General features: G+C 31.8%; 2 protein-coding genes across 13 annotated transcripts; one reads left to right on the plus strand and one right to left on the minus strand.

The window, feature by feature from the left end:
• Positions 1-6,029, plus strand: LOC148620892 (uncharacterized). Its single transcript, XM_088574741.1, has 2 exons — positions 1-1,546; positions 3,797-6,029. Exons 1-2 carry the CDS (start codon positions 465-467, stop codon positions 4,206-4,208), a joined length of 1,494 nt encoding a protein of 497 aa, XP_088430867.1. The 5' UTR covers positions 1-464; the 3' UTR covers positions 4,209-6,029.
• On the minus strand, positions 5,206-23,573 carry LOC148620893 (sperm flagella and cilia-associated protein 1-like). Of its 12 annotated transcripts, none has more exons than XM_088574744.1 (8): positions 23,248-23,573; positions 21,107-21,224; positions 17,964-18,181; positions 16,836-16,913; positions 15,214-15,268; positions 11,739-11,774; positions 10,393-10,519; positions 5,206-7,832 (listed from the first exon to the last, which is right to left on the minus strand). In XM_088574744.1, the coding sequence occupies exons 1-8, from the start codon at positions 23,381-23,383 to the stop codon at positions 7,719-7,721; spliced, it is 882 nt and encodes a 293-aa protein (XP_088430870.1). In that variant the 5' UTR covers positions 23,384-23,573; the 3' UTR covers positions 5,206-7,718. The 12 variants fall into 12 exon arrangements, with proteins under 12 accessions (XP_088430870.1, XP_088430868.1, XP_088430871.1 ...); XM_088574742.1 differs by lacking the exon at positions 11,739-11,774 and adding an exon at positions 13,546-13,605; XM_088574745.1 differs by lacking the exon at positions 11,739-11,774 and adding an exon at positions 14,547-14,573.
• Positions 23,574-26,970: the final 3,397 nt, after the last annotated feature.

Consider the following 26,970-nt stretch of genomic DNA (forward strand, 5'->3'; position numbering starts at 1 on the left):
TACGTTGGACGAAACATATTTATTATGATTTGACACACGTATACAATGTTTTCAAGTGTTTTGGAAAGGAGGAGAAAGCGCATACTTCGTATGTAACGAAAGGGAGAGAATAGGGTTAAAGCATTGTAGAGCATTTAAGAGAAATTGGGGAACAAATGAGAGAATTAATACAGAAATACAGAATCTGACTAAGATGCTCAAAAACGTTTTAATTTTTTTTAAAAATATTTTTTAAGTATGTCTATAGGTGAAGTTATTGCCAACAAAGTGCAATATTTCCAAACCTAATAAGAGAATTTTCTCTAGCTTCTTCATTCATAGAATGTCCACTCATAAAGTAAGTAAATTGTAGACTACAAAGTTTAAAAAATGTCTGTTGTCTTAGTTGATTTCGAGCTGTAATAACTCCAATTGTCACACCATAAATTCCCGGAATTGCAAAAAAAAACTTAAAATAATTGATTATGACGTCAAATGACAAGGAAATGCCCGAGTCAACGCAAAAAAGTGTCGCAGCTGTTGAAAAAAAGTTGAGCATTGTTAAAATATTTGTTATGGTATGGATTCCATTACTGATCTTGTGCTCTTGTCTCATTCAGTACCACAGGTACATACCAAGCCACCGTTCTCGAACCGTTAAGATAAATACAGCAGATGACGACCTTATCAAAAAGGTGCTAAATATCAAAACTTATCATGGAAAAGTGAGAAAAAAACGTGCTTTTGATATAAACGCATACAGAGAAATGGGATGGAGGTTCACCCCAGATGAAGCGAAGCATGTTTTCGAGGAATACTATCGATGCCTTATCGAACGTAAGTTCGAATTCTCTGACAAAAGCCACGTTAAAGCGATATTAGTGTTGGAGGGCCAATCTGTAAAGTTGGAATGCCACGCATGTTTTCGTCCTGATCAAGATTATTCGTCGTACGGCTTCCAATGGCAGCAATTGAGAACGCAAGATGGTGTTTTGCGATACGTTGAAGAACGCGAAAGAATAAAAATTACCTCAGACATGATGTTAACTATTACAGGAGTTGATGTGTCTGATTCCGGACAGTATTTTTGTGTTCAAACAAACACCCAGGAATACATAGAAATATATCAACTCGATGTTGTATTCAGAGAAAGACGGAAAACTATACAAGAATATGAAATAAAAGAAAAACTGCTACCAATGTTATCACTGAATGAACATAACTTGCACGTTTTTACTTTGTGGTCGAGATGGAGCTACTGCAACGCATGCAACAAAATGGGAAAAAGAAAAAAAGTGGGAATTTGTATGGTGAATAAAATATATAGCAATAGGCCAATCAAACCGTTTGATATTCCGATTATAGCTTTATACCCCGATGGAATTCCCTGTCGTTCTACGTTGCTTCCTAGGGAGATTTCTCGACTGAAGGTTGTCAGACAAAGACCAAGTGAGACTATAATGGGAGACTGTTATGTAGATTGTCCAACCACTCCTGCGTTTATAACAGTAAATGACTCAAGCGGGAATGTTATAGAAAGTATTGAACCAGGTTATCATTCAATGCAGTAAGATCATCTTTTAAATATTTTCATTTTTTTTTTAATTTGTCGCTCTTATTTATTTGCTTTGCTTTATTCGATTTTCAATAGACAAATTTAGGTTTTGCATGAGTCAGAGTAAGTAATATATCTCATGATGTTACTATTTTATTTGTTTTTTCTGTTCCCTCGTGTTAATAAATTCCTTTTTTCGGCCTTAGTGTACTTTAGGGGCCTCCGGCGTGTCTTCAAAAAGTGAAGGGACTCACTGATTTTTTTTACTATAGGGGACTCTCATAAATAGTGTCCTTTGTGTATTCAATGTTCTGTATATAGGTTGTGGGTCCCTTAAAGTACACTAAGGCATTATTGGGATCATTTTCATTTTGGGTCTTTCATTAATAGTGTTTTGTGTGTAATCCATGTCTTGTGTATAGGTTTGTGACTACAAAATGCGACAGAAGCAGTTTCCCACAAAGAAAACAACAGTAAATGAAACGGAAAGGGTAAATTTTATTAGACATACATGTAAACTCCACATTCTGTCAAATTTTCTCTCGTCAAAAACATTAAAATATGCGATTTATGGGGTGTGTACCCGAAAGTTAACTGGGAAATTGTGAGTCCTCTAAAGTAAATGATGGCAGTTTTTCTTCCGTTTTCCTACGACTTTCGGGCTTGTGCTATTTATCATAACGCTGTATATCACACTGAGCTTTCATATTTTTTTTTGATTTTGTATTATATAGGAATTACTTGTTGATTCGTCTGTGTGTCCGTTCGTGTACTTTTTATGACTATGTATACCCCCGCTTTGAAATCGGAAGGTAGATAATGTTTGTGTTGTCCATCTATTTACCCGCAACTACTTATCACAGCCACTTCGATTTAAAGGTATGCCATATTAAGGAATTCGATTTCAGACTCGGGCAACGTCAACGTCCTGTTTTACAGCTTTGTTCTTATTTTACCATATGGTTTATATGTAGGGGAACGGTGTTATTCTTTAGAGATCTTTGTTTGTTTAAATCATAATTTAGGTGTAATACCACTATTTCTGGCACCAATCGCCTGCACATACAAAGTAGTTCATATTGACACAAAGTGGTCCCAATATTGCACCCAAACATTCTAGTGTAGTAGAGGTCTACAGACTTGGTGTCATCTGAAAGCTGAATGAATCAACAGTAATCTTAAACTCTCTAGGCCTCGATATAATTAAATTTCAAAACGAAGGTAGGGATTTCTGCACCTGTCTACTTCCACTTGACCGTTCTTTCTTAGAAAACTCACAAGGTATGTTGAAATTTTTATGAGAGTTAAGGCAGAGGGTGACCATCATAATGATAATATATATATAATTTGTTTCATATTTTAGTACAAATACAATTTAGGGACTATTAAAAAAAAAGTTCGAAAATGAAATGTGATTTTTTTTAAAAACAAATCTAATGTATATGATTGAATAGTTACTACCGAAGTACTGATTAAACATGTACACATATAATTGAGAATTAACTTATACAAAATCACTTCGGAGATTTAAAAGACTTGGACTTTGGAGATGCAGCCCCACCATCTCGAAGCTTCACTGATTGTTATATATGGTCTATGAACCTTCACAATTGTGCCCGCTGACCTCAGCCTGATACTGTCTTCTGCTGTTGTTTTTAATTTTGTTCTGCAGGAATCGTGCTTTTATTACAATTTTGCTCATTCTTTGTTGTATGTTTCATATGAACATTTTAATTTGCCTCTTCAATGTTTTATGCTTATAAATATTTGGATGTGCTTCTCTGAGTTAAGTTGCTATCAAAGTTGTCTGTCATATCATATTTATTTTGAATTTTGTTCTTTAATATTATCCATAAAAAAGATGATAAAACAGAAAATGAAAAGGCCATTCATAAAAAAAATATTAAGACAAAAACCACTTAAACACATCACAAAATAAAAATAAATAAATTGACAAAAAATATCAACAAGCAATAACAAAGATTTACATATACATGTGTATATTAGGTTTAAATGCTATAAAAACGCAACTTGCACCTAAAATCACATGTTTACACAAGTTCCCATGTCGCCTTAGTTCACTCACAATTTTACTAAGGCGAAATGGGGATAATTTTATTGTACCGAATTTGACAGCTAAGGCGAAATGGGAACAAGCCGTTGATAGTGCACGTGGGAGCGTAGTCCCTGGGGTGTAGTGAAGCATAACATATCCTGACATCATTTACCAAAACAAAAATATCACTTTTCATTATTTTACAGAAAAAAACCTCTCCTTCCACGCGTGGTTGATCGCACAGTGATTTTCGCAAAAACTGGTGAAATATTAGTGCTTCGATGTCCAGATTATTCTGAAAAGCACACTCTGATAAGATGGCAGAATGGTTCCATCCCTCTCAATTCATTGACGATACAGAGGCAAACACGTGGTCGTGTTCATATCGATTCTATCAACAAGCTTCATATCAAGGGACTGCGTCAGACAGATACAGCAATTTATAGCTGTTGGGGCGGGAATACTTTATTCAGCACGATCCAGGTCATCATGACTGATGGGGCAGCAGACGATGCTAGTGTGGTCATCCAAAAAATAGCCATCGTGTTGACTGTTATATGTTTAATCTTAGCAGTCATTCTTGCTGTACGGAGCAGAATGCGAAAGAAACCAAAATAATGAGGAAAAAAACGTCTGCTGTTTCCATTTAACAACGGTAATTTCTGTATCTCGTCAATTACGGCGGCGATATGTAAAAAGCGTTTGAAGATGCATCATATTTGCATACTGTTTCACTCAAACGTTTTCCAGTGCCCAGCGAGATAGGTCGCGTAGTTGGTTTATGGTCCGAGAGATCATCTTAAATAGGATGTGCAAATCAAGAAAGTGTTTATTGTTATGTATAATGTCTGGTAAATCAACTTACTTTCTCGTGAGATTTATTTTCGTTAATTTCATAAGAAAGGGCAAATGCACTGAATGTTAGTCGAAATTGAATCGATACACTGAAACACGAAATAAAATATCAGCGGAAATTAGTTGGTTTACGGTATAGTATGACATTTAAAATATTCCTTATACTGTGTCAGGCCTCTGTTTTTGTATTGATATTTGTACTGTCATAAATTCGATTTTTTTTTAAATTGACAATTTTTATTGTTTGATTGCAAATACAGTGACTGTTCTGTATATATCATTGTTTATAATTGCACAAATCAATGCGATGCCGTTAATTTTGAATTAATATGATAAGTAGTCAAATTGGAGGATGGACAATAGCTTTGGTCACCAATCTTTCCTTTATTATTTTTTTTTGCGATACAAGGGTATTATTTTAGCCATGGCCAAGAAAGGGTAACCATTAGGTGTGTGTTGGTACCATAAATCATGGGACTTAAAATGTGGTCCAGGCCAAGTAGATGATATGACTCAGTGGCGGATCCAGGGCAAGGATGCTGGAGGTGGTACCTCTCCATTTTTATTGGAAAAATTTGTCATTTTCATGCGTAAAATCGACAAAAAATGGCAAATAATGTCCTAGCACCCAAGGAACCAATGAAACAAAACTTGAAAAAGACGTAGGTCTTAGAATATTCTTAACTGTCTGTGGCATAATTAAATTGTAGAACACTTTCTCTTAACAAGAATGAAAAGCAGAACAAAATAAAACAGCTGCTATAAATAAGATAGCTTTAATTCTTGGTTACAAAATATCTCCATTACAAACAAGTTGAGTTTTTAAATTCACTTCTCACAAATTTCAAAAGCATATTTTGATTTCATATTTTCATTTCAGAAAAAAAAGTTCTTTTACTGTATGTAGCCATAAATACAAGCATGGAAATAAAACTTTATAGTTAACTGATTTCTTTTGATTATTATAAAAATATGTATAAATTACATATAATGTTACATAATAATTGAAGAAAAAGTGTTCAGATTTCATATAAGGACAGAATAAATACAATCAAAACTTAAATTATCAGAACAATGGCCACCATATACAACAGGAATGTATATACATATCACATCAAAGATAATACATCTGTTTCAATCACAGCTCCAATAAATTATGTAAATTACAGTTAGAAACACATTGTAACCAGTTAATAATGTTTGAGGAGACAGAATGCTGAAAAAAATAGCATGAAAAAAAAACAATAATAGCACAGTGAAGTTTATCTTTTCAGAATTTATCAAAAAATGCCAGATTACACAAGACTCTGGAACTACTTAAGTTGAATGTGACAAGATTCTGATATTCTATATATTATTATTCCTTGATACATGCTCAAATTAAACAGTAATGCTGGTCAAGAATACCTTTAAATAAAAACAGTTACTCATAGTGGGGGTCTCAAGGGCAAAGAGTGGGGGGGGGGGAGATAATTGCAAATCTTTACTGCATAAAACAAATTCCACACTTGTCAGAATAAAGGCTGTAATTAATGTCATAGTTATGTTTTGTATGGAAATAAATAACAAAATAAAAAAATAAAACAAGAAAGAGTAGACACAACATGAATGCCCACCACACCTTTACTTCTTGATAAAAAAAAACTTGAAATGTCATACATATTTTAAGATAAGTTCAATTTGTGATGAACCAATATACATAGTTTTATGATGCTTGGACATAAGTCTTTGATAAAAGGTTAATCTAAAGTTTGATTGATGGACTGATATACTGACTGAAAAAAAATAACTACAACAGGACAATAAATAAAATACAAATCTTTGGTAAATGATGGAAAACACACTTTTTCCTGTATCTGAATTGAACATATTTATACAATAAAACCTGTCTAAACTGAACCCTGAATAACCCAAACACCTGTGTAAACCAAACACTTTGTCCCCTATTTCAATAGAAATGTATTTTTAACCTTGGTATACTGAACTTCTGTCTTGACTGTACAAAGTTCAAAGTTCAAAATGGGTTTGGTTTAGACAGGTTTCAATGTACCTAACAATACAAATTCAGTCAACAGTTAACAAGGAAGAAAGTGAAGATCATAACAAAAAATATTTTGAATAAATAAAAAGTAATAAAAAAATCTTATTACAAATTCACATATATGTATATACAATGTATCAGATAACATTTGAGGGTCCATGAAAAAAAGAAGTACTTCTGGTAATAGCCTGGAAGCTTTTTAAATGAAAAAGTCTATAAAGTTCATTTACAGAAATATTTTCAACCGAACCCAATACTATCCATTGAAAATAGCCTTTTTCCAAGGAGTGTTACTCCAACACCAAAACTCAATGCTGTTACTTTCATAGAAAAAAATAAAAAAACAAATACCCAGATATATGTGGATCTAACTCGCATACAGCACAGAGGTGAAATATTGATGTAAACACTTCTTGAAACAAATATTATCCAAATTTTCATACATACTCAATGGGTGTCAAATTACATCCTACAAAATTACAAAATAATTATCTAAAAAACATGTCCTGTGTCATACTCTTTATATGTTTATGGATATGTTTATACATAAAGTTTGAAAAAAAATTCTTGTTGAAGACATAAAAATACTCTTTAATGAAGTAGACTATATACATTTAAGCACTAAACTGAAAATCTCTTTCCTATAATGACAGAAGTTATATACTAGTCCCCACGTCTAGAAACAGTGACTTGTATTAATTACAAATTCAATTGAAAATAAAATACTAGCCGATTATTCTTTCAGGCTTGCTTCTTTTTAAAATGAACATCTTATAAATAATAAAAGTAACAGGTAAAAAAACAAGAAAGAAATAAAGAAAATCCTATTAATAATTTCTACAAAGCACAAATCTAAGTAAGAATCAGGCAAAATTGTAAAAAATCTGAAACATATAATATGTCACCATTGATAAAACTGCCTGCCAATGAAATATAAACATAATATGTCACCATTGATGAAACTGTCTGCCAATGAAATATTAAATTGCAACAAAACGTTTTTTTTTTTAATTTCAAAGACAGATAAAACCAATCTGAAGATAAATCTGTGGTTGTAAAACAATACAGTCACAGTAATAAATTTGTTTTCATATGCCTGATTCATAGAGAGACTTGTACTTTAGCAAATCAATACACAGTTTCTATCCCCTACATAACAACACCCAGGATTTATGTCTTTGAAACCATACACCAATTTTCCCTGATAATGTGACAATCATCTCCATGTTTTTTTACCTTCTGACTCCAGTAGGTCGGAGCGTTTCCAATCTATTTTGTAAGTCATCTATTCTAACATCTTTAAGATGCACTAAATGTTCCATTCTGTTTATTTTTGCTTGTAAAATCTACAAAAGCAATGATTAACTTTAACAAGAGTAATCAAGGGAACCAAGGTTATAGCAGTAATCAAAAGAATGTAATCCAGGGACGAAGACTCGACATGGAAAACAGACATACACAACAAAGAACATACGGTAACTAAAATCATACACACAAAGTAACAAAAGCAAATGAACAACTCAGACTCCACTAAAAACTGGGAGCATGGACCAGGTGCACCGGTAGGGTAAGTGTCCTCTGCTTTTCTAGAAACACCCGCCGAGTTGCTCATAAAAAGTCAAGTCCGGGGTAGACAAACGAGGAGAGGAAAACTATGACCCGTTGAATAAATCAGTTTTCATGGTGCTGATGTATACACCATAACGATCCACAAGTTCATGATGACGACCATAGAACTTCTGTATTGATGACTTCAATCTTGTAGCAACATAACCCTGTTCCAGAAGCCTATTTGTTAGAGTTCTAGTGCGATACAAAAAGTCTGCATAGTTTCGGCAAGCTCTGGCATAACGTATGAGTTGTGATATGAACACTCCATACGCAGGTGCTGAAAGGATGTTGCCACAGATGAAAGGAAAGTTGACAATTCTGAATGAAAAGTCATCAAGTTTGTCGTTAAGTTTGGTCAATAGTTTTCCTTAACCACCAATTTCTAAGTGTAGGTCAAGATAAGAGGCCAACTTCACAGTGTCTGTAGTATCCTTTATCTCAAGTTCTTTTGGGTAGATGCGATGTATCAAATCCCAAAATTAGGATTGTTTAAAGATAATACATCATCTATATAGCGGAAACTGAGATTGAAGGATCTAGCCAAACGATATTCTTTCTTTCTGATCAGATCAGCTATAAAGTCAGCCTCATAAGAGTGAAGGAATAGGTCAGCAAGTAAAGGAGCACAATTTGTTCCCATAGGAATGCCAACCGTTTGTTGAAAAACACATCCACCACATTGTGAAACATTTTTAAAGTACTATCTTTAAAAAAAAAGATAACAGCCGTGGTAAAATTTTGTTCTTTTTACTTATAATTTTCTACATTTCATTTAAGAAATAACACATGGCATGCAATTTCAATTTTAGATACAGTTTTTTCAAATGCCACCAAGTTATCAATATTTGGCCAATTGGGAAACAGAATTGTAATAAGGTGACTTGCATTTCCATGGAAGAGCGTCTTTAAGGGTAAAAAGCAAAAATATACCATAAAAACATGAACTTGATAATTTGTCTAACATATATACAGTGAAACTTTTCTAAATCAAACCATATATGAACCAGACACATTTTGACGTGTCATTATATCATTTCCAATGTATTTTGAATCAATGTAACCCAAACATTTGTGTAACTTAACAAATCATTACTGTAAGTCCAAAAGGAGAGTAGCTTCAGGGTCTAATCTAGACATTGATGACAGGGAGAAGTTTTAGTACTAGTAAATTCTGTTTGAAAAACAAAAATACTTCACACTTTTGTCTACATAATCTATTACAGAAACTTATTCTTCTCAAAGACAAATGGGAGAAGAAACAATGAGATTTTTGCTCATTTCTCCCACTAGATAAGGCCCTGTAGTTATGATAGGTTTCACAATATTCATAAATAATCCTCAGTCTTCTCAAGAAGCTAATAATACTTTTAAAAGATCAGTTTTTTTGCATTTATCTCAGTGGTTGCAATAACGTCTGTCTGCTCACCTGAAGAGAGTGAAATTCCATAAGTGTCAGAAAAAACTAGTTGCAAAAAGCCTGTTTGGCCGCATCCTCCCTAGTCAGGGTTTCGAGTCCACCTTTGCTCAAATCCCTGACTTGGGAGGATGGTCTGGCTGGAATAAAGTTAAAACCCTCAAATATTATTCATTTGTCAATTAAGAACAACAGGACTGTTAAGCCTTTTCAGTGCAAGAAGGTTGGTAGACATACTGCTTAAATAGTTCTAAATAAGCATGAATGAATTAGCTCTAAATTTTGATACACACTTCCATGAAATGAGCATTTTATAAATAGAATACAATGGAGGGCTACAAAAAATTTAGCATGCAACTTCCGGCATTCTTTTCATGATAAAATTCGTATTATTTGTTTTTTCCACTAGATGTTATGTCTATCACGGAAAAAGATAAAATATCTGCCAATAGAACAGGAATAGTCCTGTGATAGATTTATCTACAAACTGTTCTCCTTACAAAAAGAACACTTGATTTCTCCCATCTACAGTTATCTTTTCTTTATAGCAGGTACTAGTATCTGGTAGAGCAACTTGTTTTTTTGTTGTTGTTGTTTTTTGTTGCCCAAGAAAACCTTATACATCAGATAAGCCCAAGGAAAGCTATCTTACTCTGTACGATAGTTACACAGGTTTTCGATGAAAGCTATCACATCTTTCATTCTAACTTTGATATTTCTGACTTTAACAGACAGAGATCTAAAATTGTAAGTGTAAAATTAGTTGTAAGTTATGACGTCATAGTAAATCGAAGTATTGTGACATCATAAATTACAACTAGTTTTACTCTTACGATTTTTTGTAAAAAGGACCACAGATTTACATCATTTGTATAGCTTACTCTTATAGTTTCGTCCTTGGCCAGACATTCTTGTTCTTTTTCTTCAAACAAAATTCTTGGAACACTATCACTCTCTGCTATAGATCTAACAATCTTCTGTTTCCCAAAATTTCCTGGATACTCTGGTCTGAAATTTGCACAAAACAAAATATTGAAAAAAACACAAGAAAGCTATCAACAGCCATATACATATATGTTCAGATTTAGATGAAAATGGGTGCAACATAAACAGAAACATTTTGTAGAACATTTATAAGAACTGTAATGGATTTTTTAAATTTAACAGAAAAAAGTTGTAACAAGAAACAGTATAACATCATTTTAAACAAATCAAGTCATTCATGGAAGGCTGTGATTGGGATAAAAACTATTTTTGGGGAAACTAACTGTCGTGTTTTGGTTAAGCAATGAGTTAAATTTCCAGACAAAATGTAGAATTTCCATTCCAACTAAAATCCTTTACCAAGTTTAGTGGTCCTAAATCTAATGTCATACTTTCACTTGTTCATTTTTATAAAAGAAAAACTTAATTGTACTTGCATTGTCCTCATAAGGTGTTTGTCTGAAAACAGCATTTCCCGTTTCCTTTTTTAAATAGCCCATCATCATAATTATATAATGAACAGATACAAAAAATGAGAGAAATTCATAGTTTAAAAACAATTTTATCTGCAGAAAGAAGCCAACAGTCAAGAATTTCTAACACATATGATATAGTAAACAGTGAAGAATAAATAAAGGAAGATTATAGATGGAAACAAGTTAGTGATCCTGTGAATATTATTACTACTTTAAAAATTGTAAAATAGTGACTACTTGTATAAGATACTGGTTGGCTAAGGGTTTGTTTATTTTGCTTTTATCCAAGTGATTTGAGTGATGAAAAAACTTAGGAATGTTTACATTAAAACAATGTCTACTGAGAGCAAATGCTACTAATATTGAAAACAGCATTATTTGTCACAATCTTTAATGAAATGAATTTTTGTTCTTTTTTTTCTTTTTTCTTCCCAAATTTATTTGAAATTTAAATATACATGCCCCTTTATCCTTGTATCAAACATATTTAGAAAGTAAGAAATAAGCCCAACCATAAAAATTGTTTGTTTCCACATTCATTTCCTTGAACAGGCACAGAATTGTCAGTAATAAACTGATATTGTCATTCAAATATAAAAATAAATGTTTGTAATTTATTTTAAAAAATGCATTATAATCATTTAAGATGATACAATTTAACCCAGAAGATTTAGGAAAGAAGGAAACAAATAATTTTACATATTGGCCTATATTTTCTAAGTACCACCACAGTGCAGGGGAGATAATACCACTAATAACATGTGTACCTCTTCTCAATGTCTTTTTTAAGGTCTTTAGCATATCTTAAATAATCAAACTGTAACAATTTAACAGTCGACAACAACTAAGTACCTTACTGCATAGCATTGTAAACAAACCAAAATACCAACTTTAAGGTAGATCAAACCTATTACACAGAGCATTCTTTTCTGTTGTTTTGCAAAATGGTACATTAGTATGTATTTTCAATGAGCAAATTGTGTTTGAAATGATGAAAAAAAAATGTTTTTAAATTATTCCAAAATATTTTTTTGGTATAAACCCATATATAGTTAAATAACATACATTAATTTTAATAACCATCCTTGATGGGGAGATAATTGGTAGGAAAATAATTGATAGAAATGTAATGGGAATTTTAGTTTTTTAATATTACAAGAAAAAAGTTTGGTGACAATGTCAGATAAGTGTCCTTTATACAAATTTTGAAAAAATTCAATATTACAGTTTTTCAACAATAAGCGACACAGTGAGAATTCCATAGAGAATTTATATAAAATGTAAAAAATAGCCTATATTTAGGCTCAGTTATCTCAAAATTAAGTTGGGTTTCCTTTTTTTTCTTTTCTTAATACTTTAAATTATGTTCTTTCAAGGTGATCTTTGAGAAAATTAGGAAAATCCATCTTCGAAAAGTAATAGGTATGATCTACCTTAATAACTTAAAACACCCCCTTTATATGCTAAGATTTATACTATGGCATAAAATGAAAACTATATCTGATATTAAAAACCCAGTCTAAATCATTATTATTTAAAGCCATTGGGTAAACAGAAGCTAACCAAACTCATGCATTTAATATTTTCAGATTAATCTATTTTAAGCTTTGCGATCTATAAGGCAAGTTTAGTTGTTAGATTCTCATTCCAACATGCTAATAAAAGTTTTTTTTTACATTCATAGCAAACATTGTGAAAGGAACTTTCAATGAAGTCAGCATTTCTTAGTTCTTCATTAAAATATACTTAAAATGGAGAATATTCTTAATTGTTCGTGAAATCATAAATCCCAACCCTATGATAGCTGTTACCATGGAAATTAAAAATATTCTCAATCTTCAATATATTTTTTCTAAATGTGGCACCTAGCCCTGCCTTTACACTTTTTGGAGTGGTATTGGATGAAAATCTAATAATTGACTTTCAGTGGCCTAATGTACACTGTATTGGCTACAGAAGATAGCAAGCAAAGATAAAGTGGATGATCACCGATAATTGCTGCAAAATAAAAGAATTCAAGACTTTACTTTCCTCAGACACAGTGCAGGCCCTGTCCAAGCAACCATATACAAAAAGGAATCAACTCAATAAAGTGACATCTGCAGAACCAAAAAGGGGAGACAAATGCCATTTAAAACCAGTCTAGTTAAAATTAGATTTTTTTGAAATTTTTTTAAACTTTCTGATAACAATGCCTAGCATCATCCTTTCTACTCGAATACAGACCTAAAGGCCAAGGCACCTTAAAAATCCTTTAATCTTAAACAAGTTCAAAGTATTTTTCTCATAAAAATATAGGTCAAACTGTATTAATATTCTAGATCGATCACAGTAAAGGACATTATTGTAAAGTAGACCATAGCAAGATAAAAAAATATTGCCTTCTTCATGCAAGTGGACTGATCCAGAAAATCCTGTAACCAAGATCATTTTGATTTGACCTCTAATATAGATGTATTTGACTTTACAAGACCTTGCAAATTCAAGTAAAATGAAAAAGACTAATTTTAATTAGACTGATTTGCAAAAAAGGAAGACAATGGCCATGTACATGTAAATCCTGTGTAGATATACCTGTCTAAATTGTACAGAGTTATCAGTTCAATTTGGGGATCTTTTTGTAGGTAAGGATAGCTGAAAACCAATATGTTAAAAAAATCATGCTTTAGGCTAAAAATATCATTATCAACCTCAAATTGTGTTCTCCCATAAGGTTGCAGGCATCCAACACATCTCTTGACCATACTTTATAAACGATCTGGTTTATAAACCAACCAATTAAAACATCAACCTATTAAGAAACTTACCCCATTTCTAAGACAAAAAGTTGTTATTCTAATTTAAACATTTTTTTTCTTTTAAAACTAAAAACTTTGGCATAAAAAATCACCTACTGTACATTGCTACCCACATCCCAAGTTTGTCTGTGGAAAACAGCAAAACCAATATTTCATACCTGTTAACCTTTGGAACAATTCATGTGGCAGATTCTCCTGCATTGACACTGTCTCATGTGGCAGATTCTCCTGCATTGACAATGTCTCATGTGGCAGATTCTCCTGCACTGACACTGTCTCATGTGGCAGATTCTCCCCAATGACAGTCTTACATGGGAGATTCTCTTGCATTAACATTGTCACATGTGGGAGATTCTCCTGGATTGACACTGTCTCATGTGGGAGATTCTACTGCACTGACACTGTCTCATGTGGGAGATTTTTATGTAAAAGCAAATTTTTAATGCAAAAGTTCAATTATTTACCGGTAGTATATTTCACAGAAAATTGACTAATTTTAACCAAAAATCTCCCACAAATCTTACATCCTTATGTGGGAGGATTAACAGGTATGACGATTTTGTAAGGATGGCCTTATGAAATTTAAGGAACAGTGCTCTTAGTTCTTCATTAACAAATAAATTTCGAATAGTACAGAGTTTGAAAATAAAGCACTGCAAAGCACAGTCCAATATTGGCATTGGGAGAACACAACAATGACCATATACAAAGTTGACTGTCATTTTAATTTTAATGTTAACAGTTACAGTTGGACAAAATTCAGGCAAATACCCTCACATGTAGCTGAGTATGAGTGGTGGTATTCTATAAAATAAAAACCTTTCATTTTAAATTTTAGAAAACTCATAACTTTTTATAATATAAATCTAAGTTATAAAATTTAAAAACAATACTTTCCATATACAAATAGTAGCATTAAAACAGCTTTGTGCCTAGCAGCCTGCACATTTTAATATCAAAGAGAATCTGAATTTCTTTGTATTCTTTGAAGCTCCTTTTTCATCTTAAGTCTTACGGTTAAATTTTAATTGAAACTTTGCAAATTTTAACTTGTGTGTTAAAGTCATTTGGAAACAACTGTCTTATCTAATATTATTTTATCCCAAAGGAGGTGTCACAAAAATGTATATCAAATAAAGAACAATCTGTTCTCAATTTTTAGCCAAGGATATTTATACTTTTAGCCATGCAACCTTTGTGATGTCACAATTAAACATTTTCAATGACTAGTTGGGAAAGAAAATAACACCATCAAAAAATGGAAGACTAGGAAATCTCAGACACTGTCATGTAAGATTTCAATGTTCTTCAACTTGGCACAGTCTCATTACAAAACTTAAATCTCACCCTTGGGTATCTGAGATTTCTCGGTCCTATATTCTCAACACGATAAGATTGTTAATATCTTGCTTAACCTAGTATAATAAATGATATATAAACTAACCCTCCTCTCTCTGTCTCATACTTTGGTCCTGGATGACCTTTACCTCTTGGTGAACCTGAATTAAGATAAATACAATCTATTAAATATACATGTATATACCAGTATGCAGTAAAATAAGGCAAGTAAGATATTTGATAATTAGTAAATTACAATTATGATAAGACTGCTGCCTTCAACATATTAAAATTGTAATGTCAATTATAAATGCAGTTCACAGGCCTGGAATTCATCTTTTATTATTTTTGTGTGACTGTCATTCTGTAATAGATAAATTACAGGCCATTTAAACAAGCCTTAGTTACTGATGAATTGTGAAAAATGAGTATACATGTACCTTAATTTAAGAACACCCTCAACTACATTTTTGAAAACGAAAAACAATATGATTGTGCATTTATCATAACAAATTGATATTACATAAGACGTTTCAATGTTGTGTCACAGCTAATACTTTAGCGAGATAGATTCTCCTTTGGTTAGAAGTGGTAAAAGATAGCAGAGTTTGTTAGGGATTTTCAAAATGAAAGTTTAAATGAGCTTGTAAACATCATTACCTTAAAACAGAATGGAGAAATATTTTAAATTACATGTATGTTGACTTGGCATAAGGAAATCGTGAACTTTAATAAACTGTAGCTCAAAATTCTCGCCCAAGGCCCTGTACTATAAAGTGCAATATTTCCAAGATTTACTGTCAAAACTAACTATTGCAACAATACACTTGAAGCATTTCCCTTTAATATTAAAAAAAAACAATGACCTGTGCTTAACTACTCTGTATTTCAAACTTTTATATCAAACAGATTTTTTTCCAGAAACTAAAAGCACACAATGTAATCTATACTCAAGTATGTACATGTATGTAAGTCAAATAAGAAAAATACTTTATTTCTACTTCAAAAAGGTTTGAATAAACAAATGGCCAAGTTCATCATCAATCAATGATCCTATAAATCTAACCCATACAAATAAATACATATTCCATGCAAACACTAACATGCTTGTCTTCTTGGTTGTAAATAGTTACAATTAGTACATGTATTAATATAATTGATTAGGTTAAATTCATTTTAAAACATACCTGTATTACAAAATAATTTTACCGGGAAAGGTCTTACAGGTATTCAATAAAATAGAATAGTATAAATGTTAGACATTTTTTGTTCAAATTTAATTATATTAAGTGTATTCATGATTAAGAAAACATTGAAGAAATTGACGAAATTTCCCAAAATTTGAAGATAAAGCCCCTGTTAACCATTAATTTGAATTTTGAGACTAAAAATATGAAGAAAGTCCCCTTTCAAATCTACCTACATGTACCTAAACAACTATGTATGAATGATACTATTTGAAGGCACATCATGAATTACTGAAACTCACCTAAACCTACATGTAAATGTACCTCCCCACTATACTACTTGTTAATTTCTTAGGAGTGCATGCCCCCCTTTTTTAAGAGGGTTTACATTAAATAATTAGCAGTTTGACATCAAATGAAACAAATAGGCAGACAGTCATGCAGATGTGTCAGCATTACAAGTAATAATTTAGTATTGTTATCAGCATCATCCATTGAGTTAACAAATTTCTACTAGCCATAACTAGCCAACAAATTTTACCATATTGTTTTGAACCCTTGGTCCAGTCACTTTCTAAAAATTCTGATTCCATAGACCATGGAGTATTGCCTTTAACTACTGTAAAATATACCAGAATCACCACAAACTGGAGGCTTGTTCAAAATAGTATTAGAAATAATAAGTCTGATAATTTTGCTATGAAGCTGAATTTTGAATAAAAAGTAAATAATCTATTTGAAAAAAAATGTTTTGTTCATAGTAACTCATGACAAAATGGAGTTATAAAACTGAGTAACAAGGCAGTTAGCAATTAGAAAATAGTTTTGGAAGGTTTTTCACATGTGGAAATTTTTTCCTAACATTTTTTTCTAGGGCTTAGTGAACATGTGATTTTATCATTTATACATAGCAACCAATGCCACAGTGTAAAATACAGAGAGTAGTGTCATTCAAACATTAGAAAAAAAATTCAAGAAATTTGCTATAAGGAAGACCCTTTTCCTGAAATGGTATCTTAATTTGTGGTAATTTAAAAAGAGAAAAAGTCCAGAAATAGGCAAAAAACTTTAGTTCCCCGAGTGTAAATTTTCAGTACTTGCTAAATTTAGCTAGTGGAAAATATTCTGAAATTCAATCCCTGTGACCTGTCCTTCTATTTTATCAACAGAAATGAAAGACGGAAATTCATTTTTTAATGCTAGTGCATACATGCAAGTGTCATCTATTTAAAGTGGTAGTCTGAACAGCAAGTTGAAATGCCAACTACACGACAAATACAGACAAGACAAAAATGCTAAATTAAATGGCAATAAGACTGTTGCTATGAGGACCTCCACTAAAAAGCTCACAAAGAATTCCAATTGCCAAACTGTGAAAATACACTTCTGAATACACAGCAATGAGTATGAATGTGAGCAAAGGGAAAGTGATGGTTGTCACCAAGATATATCAAGGAGAATTTTTGAGTTATCTCCCATGAAACTTGTAAGTTGAAAATTGCATGAAAACTCAAGAATTTTCATACTGAGTTTCAAAGTGTGAATGTCAAAATTGTTTAAACTAGATTTAAATTATCTGATACACAGGTAGTCACTAAAAATTATAAAAATAAATACACAAAGGAAATCTAAAGACTGAAGTTATTGACTTGGAGAAAACCATCCTTACCCACATACTGATACTGATCAGCTTCTGGTTTATCACTTTCTCTTTTACCTCCCCCTCCTTTTGATTTTACAGGGGGGTTTCTTTTGAGTTCCCATTCTGCACGATTCAACTTCACCCTCAACATCATTAGAACTTTTTCAATGACTCCTGGCTTTGAAGTAATACAATCTTGAATAACATCATCTCCAAGTTCAAAATTTAACTTTTTGAAAACTTTTCTGAAATTGAATAAATGAAATTAGAAATAAAATAATACTTACGCTTCTGTTTATTGTTGAAAACCTGTGCATTTTTCCACAATGACATTATGAGAGCAGTCGTTAAAAGAAAATGTGTATTGACTTTTTCCCAATATCTACTTTCCAAATTCATGTAGATATGCTATCTTATGTTGTTAGTTTAAACCAGTGAACACAAAGAAAAGGAAAATGTTGTCACCTGAATTCCTTCCAACTTTAAACAGAACAAAAGGTCTTAAACATGTGTATGATTGCTTTCTTATACATATGAATCAAAATAAAATGAATAACAGTCGGAATCATTTACTTAGGAATACTGAAATGAATCGGCCTAGTTCTGACTGAAGAAGCAGGCTACTGTTAAAAAAATCATATTTATAATGTAAAGAACTTTTATTAAACATTAATATCCATTAATATGGAATTATTTCCTTCTTCTTATATCAATATCTCAAAGTTATTCTGAAATATAGTTTTCAGTGAGAAGTAGATGAACATAAATAAATTTGTAATTTTGTTTTACAACATGACAAAAGAGGAACAATTTCAATTTTAAAATAAAATATTATAACCTACTTAAAAAAAAGGCTCCCAGAAGCCTGAATTGCTCACCTCGTTGAATTTTGTCTTTCAAGGCCAGTAAATTTAAATAGTTTTCAAGATATTAGCTGAAAACTGTGAAAAACAAACCTGTCATTTTTCCTCTTTCAAGAGCAATAACTCTAACAAGGAATCGTCTGACAACTTTTTTCTCTGAAGACTTTTGTAGTCCTAATAATAAAGATCATTTCAGCAATTGAAAGAATTTGTCTAACCCTAACGGTTTTGGGGATATATGCAAAAAACTACTGTCTGACCCTTTGTTCTATTTTTAGTAACAGTGGCCATGTTTTTGGTGGATCAAAAATCCCCACATTAGTTCTATGCAGGATACCCCAAGGAACATTCATACCTAGTTTGATTCCAATTGGTTCAGTAGTGTCAGAGGAGAAGATTTTTGAAAGAAATAACAAAAAATAGGAAAAAATGTTGAAAAGGGCAATAACTCCAACATGGCTTAGGTCTCACTAACCACTTCCGGGTCAAATGGCCACCCCCTATGTAGTACCAAAAACACACTGAACCTAGACATATGCATTGTAAGTGCATTATTTGTGTGTATTATGATTAAGAGTAGTCAAAATAAAGCTGAGAATGTGTACTTTAAAATCATATATGTAATTAACTACAAAAGTGTATGAATATAGTTTACATGTGTGAGTAATTTGCCTCCATGCTGTCAGTTAGCAGAACAGGTAAAAATGTGAATTTTCAGTATTCTTTATTCAAGTAAATTTTGTGAAGAATTTCTACTATCATTGTACCATTAGCATAATGATTTTGGAAGCCTTATTTTCCGAGCTTCGCAACGGTATGCAGCTTTAAGATGTCATTTGTCCTGGGAATTCACAGTGAGACTTTGAAAATTACTTTTTTAACATGTAAAGTAATGGAAACGTTAGAAGTGGTTAGTGAGACCTTAACAGATTAAAATAAAAATTTAACCACAGATAGATCTCATAATGCTGAACACTTTTAATCTGGCAAAATTTAGCTAAACCTAATGGTTTTGGAGATATATGCGAAAAACTACTGTCTATGTTCTATTTTTCGACAGATCAAAAATCCCACCAGTTTCATGCAGGATATCCCAAGGAACATTCATACCAAGTTTGGTTCAAATTGGTCAAAATTGTTAATGACGACGACAGACGCCAAATGATGGCAATAAAAAACGAAATGACTTCAATAAACATATAAAGTCAATTTAAATAATGGTGAATTAATATCTGGAATAGTCGGTGAATTTTAATATTGCCAAATGAAAATAAATTTTTACAATACTGACTCCTGCTTTTTCTAAATTTCTAAGTGACCCTAGTTTTCATTGTGTGAACACTGCATACTAAAATTCAAGATAAGTTAACTATTTTTGGTGGAAAATGCAACTCATATCTAAAAACCTGAACAATGACTGGCAGACAAACATTCAGTCTAACATGCTGGTAAAGCATGAATTTAAAAGCATATTAAAATTTAGAATCATTTAACAGCTTTCAGTAATTTAAGCTTAATTAAATCTAAATGATATTGTATATCCATGCTAAGCTTTTAAAGCAAAATTCTGCTATATGTTACACCAATACTAATTCAAACTACATGTGCATGAAATTTTAAACTAAATGAAAAATACATCAGACATTTATCTAAAACATGATACTGCTTGAATCTGGAATCATTAAAAAAATTACTGAACTTAGGAAATTAACGGTTCCTAATTCCATTAATAAACTGAGTTGAAGCTTTTAAGAGGGCACTTCTTCACCCCATCTACTATATTTTGAGGTCACAGTATAATGAACATTCACCATTAATACAAAACTGTATGGTAACTAATCATTTTAATAAATCATTCACTTTTAGCAAGCTTTTACAAATCACATGGCTAGAAAAATTTTCAATTTTTTTACAAATAATTTGTAAACCTCTTAGAAATGAGTTATTAGAAAAATGTGTAAAGGGAAAAGAAAAATACATGTACCTTAAGAATGTGTATGTGTTACTAGTTAATCAATGTAATGAGACTCTGAAATCTCTAGAGAATAGTTAGTTTCATTCAAGGAAATTTCTCATCCAAAATGAATCAAGATTCAAATTATACCAGTGATTGTTCTAACATTCATAAACAGAAAACTAAACAGGAAACAAATTCTAAAAACTTCATAGCCAAACATACAAACACTAATTGTATAAGCCAAAACAAAAACAAAAAAAAGACACACAAAATTTTAAAATATACTTTATTGGACACTTAAACATTAATAGGGGCATACAAATTTTTTTCAGATTCATTGTGAATATTACCTGTTTAGCACCCTCCAATTTTCTTCTTTTTTAGCAGTGCTACTAGAAGCAGTGTAGTTGTGTAGATCAACCAAACCTTTTTTAGAACAACAATGCTTTACAGTTTCAGCTACCAGGACTGGAAGAGGTGGAACATTAGAATTTGTTAAAATGCTGAGTTATTTGTAAAAAGGACAGGATAGACACAGAGAACTGATTCAAAGATATATTTTATTGCAATTTCTTTTGTACATTTGTACCTTTTTGAGATGGATTGAGGAGTTATGCATTTATGACATATTCAAATGTTTTGTTTTTTTTTAATCATAGCTAGCATGCATACATCTAAACTGTGAAGCTATAAGCAACATACATGTAAGTCTAAATGATTGCCAAATCAGACAAATTCAATGGTGTAGCTAATTATTTTAGCCTAATTTCTTGCAGCACAAAATAATTTGAATCTTTTTAACAGTGGTACAGGTTATGTATTATCATTTTTTTTAATTATACATGTACTAAACAAATATTTATACCAGGTATAATATACATGTATCTCTTTATTTTATTTTTTTGTTGTCCAACAATTGAACATTGCTAGTGCATCACAATTTCTACTCACAAACAACAATGAAAAAAATCTATCTTTGAATCAATAAGTGAGAATTTAGAAGTGTATATAACTGCAAAGGTCACTGAAATTAAAATAAAGTGTATTAGCAATATACAATGTGTGGTATTAGCAAGAATCAATGAAACTTTTCAGGTCTCAGGAGTTTTTTCTCAATCTTTAAAAGAATTAAAAACATGGTAGTTCCACTTTTAATGGTATTCAAATTTTTCAGTAAATTATTTTAAAAAAGAATTGTGATACAGAAAATTAATGGGATGTTTAATTTTGGGTTCCTAAAATTTTGTCTTAATTTTTCAAATTCCTTGAAAAAAACCAATGCATGTTGTACATACTTTATGTACAAAAATTAGGCACCCAGAAAATGCCCTCATAAAATATGTAAATTGTAGGGGTTCTGAAGTACATAATACAAGTGTACATGTTACTGGTCCAAAATAAAACATATTGTCCATACACATACATTGTGTACATTAATGACATTTAAAATTTTCTTTTCAATATTTCTGAACTCAGATTTGATTGCATGCAAGATCTTTTACAATGTATTTACAAACAGGCACATCATATACGGTAAACAGAGGAGGTGTTAGAATTTCATGATACTGTATAATGTACTTACAGAATTCTAGATCTATTATTAATTCTAGAACAATTAAAAACTGAAGATAATAAATAAATTATGTATCTACACACAGCCAATCAGACGAGTTACTGCAAGACTAGCCACATTTAAAGAAAGGATAGGAATTCACTGCAGAATACCTGTTCATAAGACTCCAGTTAGCTTTTTTCTGTGGTGAAGAATTTGCTGGGGGGTAACTGTGCATTTGAATGAGTTGTGGGAAATAATGAGCGACAACTTCAGCAACCATTACTGAATCATAAATACATGTACATTTTTCATGAAAAAAAACAAAATAATTGGTACATGTCCATATATAATACTGTTAAAAGCATAACAGCAGTATACTTTGGGTTGTAATACAGCACATGATGTAAAAGTAGAGAACAAAAAGGGTATTTAATTGATTTGACATTTTCACTTTCTATGGTAGAAAAGGGTACATGTACAATAATGACATTTGGAAGATACATTGTGTGAATTTGAAATAATCTTTAAAATTGTAGGCTTAAGCAATGAAACTGTATGTAACCATTTGTGTTATATGTATATGTACGTTTATATGTTCTGTCTTCCAGTCAGGAAAATTAGAGTTTTTGTACATGTGTAGTGCCATTCTTGTTGAATCTATGTACATTAATTTATATGCATGTACATGTACATGTAGACGGTGTTCCCATTAAAATGTTTTATCCTTGTTAGGCTTGTACATGTCACCCAGTCATTGTTGTTGTCTCATATTTTTCATATGTGTTTCAATTTATACAAGAATCTGATTCCTTTTTTAGAACACTTTACAGGAATGGGGCAGTGAAGAGAACCAAGTCATGACTCATGTGTATTCATAACATGATTTACGAACACATTTTCGTTTTCACTGTAAGATAGAAAAAAAGAAAAACTTACCCCCATCAGAAAAATCTCTTGCAATATTACGCTTTGGCCTAGATAGTGGAATGCCATCAATCCAACTGTACAGTTCTTCCAGTTCGGCATCGTCATAATCAGTCAAATCATTACCACTGGTCTTCAAATGATCCATTATTTTAGCAAGTACGATTAATTGGTTTTTAAAAATCCCCTGGTCGTGCACAGGAGTTCAAATAACTGAGCTACAAAAGGTTAAAACATCAATAAATAACAAAATCAGTGACACTTGTCTGAAATCAGGAAAAATTTATAAGAGGCGTCTTTGTTGTTGTCGCAACGAAATCTCCCGGCATGCAATAACTGTTACTTCTCAACCGGAAATTTCAACGACTATCGTCCCTAATATGAAATGTACCTTGCCAGCTCTCTCTATTCGTCGATTTTTTTTTACTTTTTAATATACTAGGTAGAAATAAAAACAATCTTGAAAATGATACAATTTTAAAAAAGTTAACAGTTCCAAAAAGAACGACAATAGATTCATTTTACAAGAAAGTTTCAGATTGAATAAGATTTAGACAGTGTCGATATTTACAGTTTTCGTATGCAAAAATATAGCAGAATAGTCTGAAATCAATTAATCTACTTTTGAACAGGTCTCAAAAATATCCGTCAACTTTTTGATGAAGACCTGTACAAAAAAAACTGACAGACGACAATTTTGATAAAATAAATGAAAATAATAAGCTTTTCCTTTGTAAACAAATTAAAGATGAAAATATTACTGTATTTCATCTGTTAAATTATAATAAAAGTAAGAAGAGAAAACAAATAAGTAAATTTAGAAAAGGTGATGATATCTAACTTAAGAAGAGGGGAGAACTAAAGATTCAAAGAGAAAATAGGTTATTGTCTTGACGACGAGAAGCATCTCTTTCTATAATGTAAAAAGAACAAAACTGCCAGGCAAGGTTATACAAGGTATATAACATTATTCTGTAATGAGGATCATATAGGATTCTCAAATGAAATGATGTCGATAAATTAATAAATATTTTAGCAATATTGACACCTGAACAAGTAGAAAACTGAGTTCCTTCATTAAACTCTCATTAGAACGAAGGACGGGGGACTAATATTGTATATTGTAGTTGATGTGTTTTATTTTCATGCACAATTACGTATAGTATGTTGTTTGCCAAAAATTATGAGATTTATTTGACAATAAAGTTGATTTGATTTTTATTATTTTATAACCACGCTCGTGAAAATAACATAGATTTCTTGTGTTGGATTGTCTTTATATTCAATTGTTAAAGATACAAAGGTTTTTTTTTATCACGAAACCACAAAATCTCAAAAGTAAACTTAAAAAGTTACAATGTTAAATATGCAATAAAAGAAAAATAGTAAAAGTGCTTGCATGATTTCTACAACTGATGAAAAAAACCATACTATTTCTTACAGATTTTACAACTTTTGACAACAGAAACATCTTCTTGTTCTCAGTTATTTACCATCCCAATATTCTTACTTTAGAATAGTGTTACTATAATACATGTAAATATTTAGGGCCGACTCGAGACAAAATAAGTAAAAGAGCTAACACGTATATGTATTAGGACGAATGAACCATTTCTAGAGGTTTCCCTAGACCAAGTTAGCATGCCTTCATCTTCAACCACCATGCTGCCCTCATCATGAATTTTACAAGGAAAGTAATGCAGTTGTTTTTATATGAAGGCACTTAAATTAAGCTTTTCAGGGGTCTTTTATTTGGTTCCATCGATACGAAATTAAAATTTATGGGGCATATTTATTCCCAGGACTATACTCGTATTTTGAAGAGGCAGATATACCACCCGCTTACAACAAAAAGGCAATTGATAGTTGACAATTCAAAAGTAGATAAAACAGTGTTAACATTTGTCATAAATATAACGAGATATGTCTAAGCGACAACAGCTCACCGGGCTTTGTCATAATAAGACAACATGGCGAAAAAAAAACTATGTTATTCATCAGCACGGTTTTCAAAAATTCAGGGAACACACAGCCTGATATGGATCGAACTCAGGCTGGTAACAAGTGATGCAAGTGTAAAATATTCTCTGGAAAGTGTACTAAGAACTATCCATTTCATAATATACATGTATATACCATTTGCTTAATGTAGTTAATAATTGCAAAAAAATATGCAGATGACACTGAATGAATCCAAAGTTTTTAAATATAAAAGTAGAACAAATACCTTTTTCAAAACGACATAAAAATAACTGTAAATGTAAGACAATGGTCAGACAAATATTTTAATTTTTGTTTTTGTTTTTTTGTTTTTTGTTTTTGTTTTGTTTTGTTTTTTTTTTTCTCTTGAAAATCAATAAAACCATATATAAGCATGTTTGTACTGATAAGTAGACACCGCACAGTTAGGGATATAACTTTATCAAGGATCCAGGAAAAAAGAAAATTTAGGAATTGTTATCAAGAACAAAACACATCAATCAACAAACAAAAAAGGCAAACAAAAACTTGGTATTATTAAAAGATGATTAAGCTTTATAGGTGAGGAAGTTTTCTTATCACTTTACAAAAGTATAGCCAGAGCACATCTGGAGTATATTAGCAATGTGTGGTCAGTGATGTAATAAAAGAAGCAATTCAAAATGAAAATGCTTAGAGGCGTAGAACGCAGGTAAGATTATGATAGCTTTTCAAAGAAACTGGCGGATGTGTGAAAAAACTTACTCGTACTTGTTAGTGATATAAGTGAAATCAGTTAAAAGTTTTAAAAGACTGGAAAAAAAACTTGTATTGAAAAGTGTATTATTCTATATGTTCCGACCGCAAGGTGAAATTAATGTATAATACAGATGCCAGAGATTATCTGTAGATAACAGGTTAACACAAAGCCACACATCTCAGGCAACGAATACAAGTACCAGTAACTAACACATACCTTTTGTGATCATCTTACAAGGTTATGAGCAAAACACATAACTACGAACTATAACTGAAAACTTTGTGCGTGAAGAGCGTATATATTTATCTATAGGGATAAAGCAAATGGTAGTAGACGCTTGTCCCACTGGTCTCAAAATGACCTGATGAACAAAAATTATGTTCACATATTTTTTAGGGGAGAGTTGTGGGTGGGGATGCTGTTTTCTGTTAAAGGGATATGAAGACCCAACTGCACTTTATTAACCAGCGAAACGATAGCCGGATATGTTTCGACTGTATTTCGGTATGTATGACGATGTGACGCAACGCGTCGCTTGACGATTATGGATACATTCACAACATGCAACACGGTGAGGGTGAGTCTGCTTCTGTACTCTTCAATCTCTCTCTATGTATATACACCAAGATAAGACCACAATTAAGCGAGATCAGCTTTCATCTCTTATTCTATCTATCTGTAAATATAGTCAATATCTCTCTCTTTCAGGGGAGTATATAACCTGAAATTAAGCCCAAACTTTACGACAAACGTGATGACTTTTCATTCAAAACTGTCAACTTTCCTTTCATCTGTGGTAACATCCCTTCAGCACCTGCGTATTGAGTGTTCATATCACAAGTCATACGTTATACCAGAGCTTGCTGAAACTACGCAGTCTTTTTGTTTCGCGCTAGAACTCTAACAAATAGGCTTCTGGAACAGGATTATGTTGCTACAAGATTGAAGTCATCACTAAAGAAGTTTTATGGTCGTCATCATGAACTCGTGGATCGTTATGGTGTATCCATCTGCAC

The sequence above is a fragment of the Perna viridis genome, chromosome 3 (genome assembly GCF_037379345.1).
Source record: "Perna viridis isolate PV_CMFRI_1.1 ecotype Kerala chromosome 3, ASM3737934v1, whole genome shotgun sequence".
In the NCBI taxonomy this organism is placed as follows: Eukaryota; Metazoa; Mollusca; class Bivalvia; order Mytilida; family Mytilidae; genus Perna; species Perna viridis.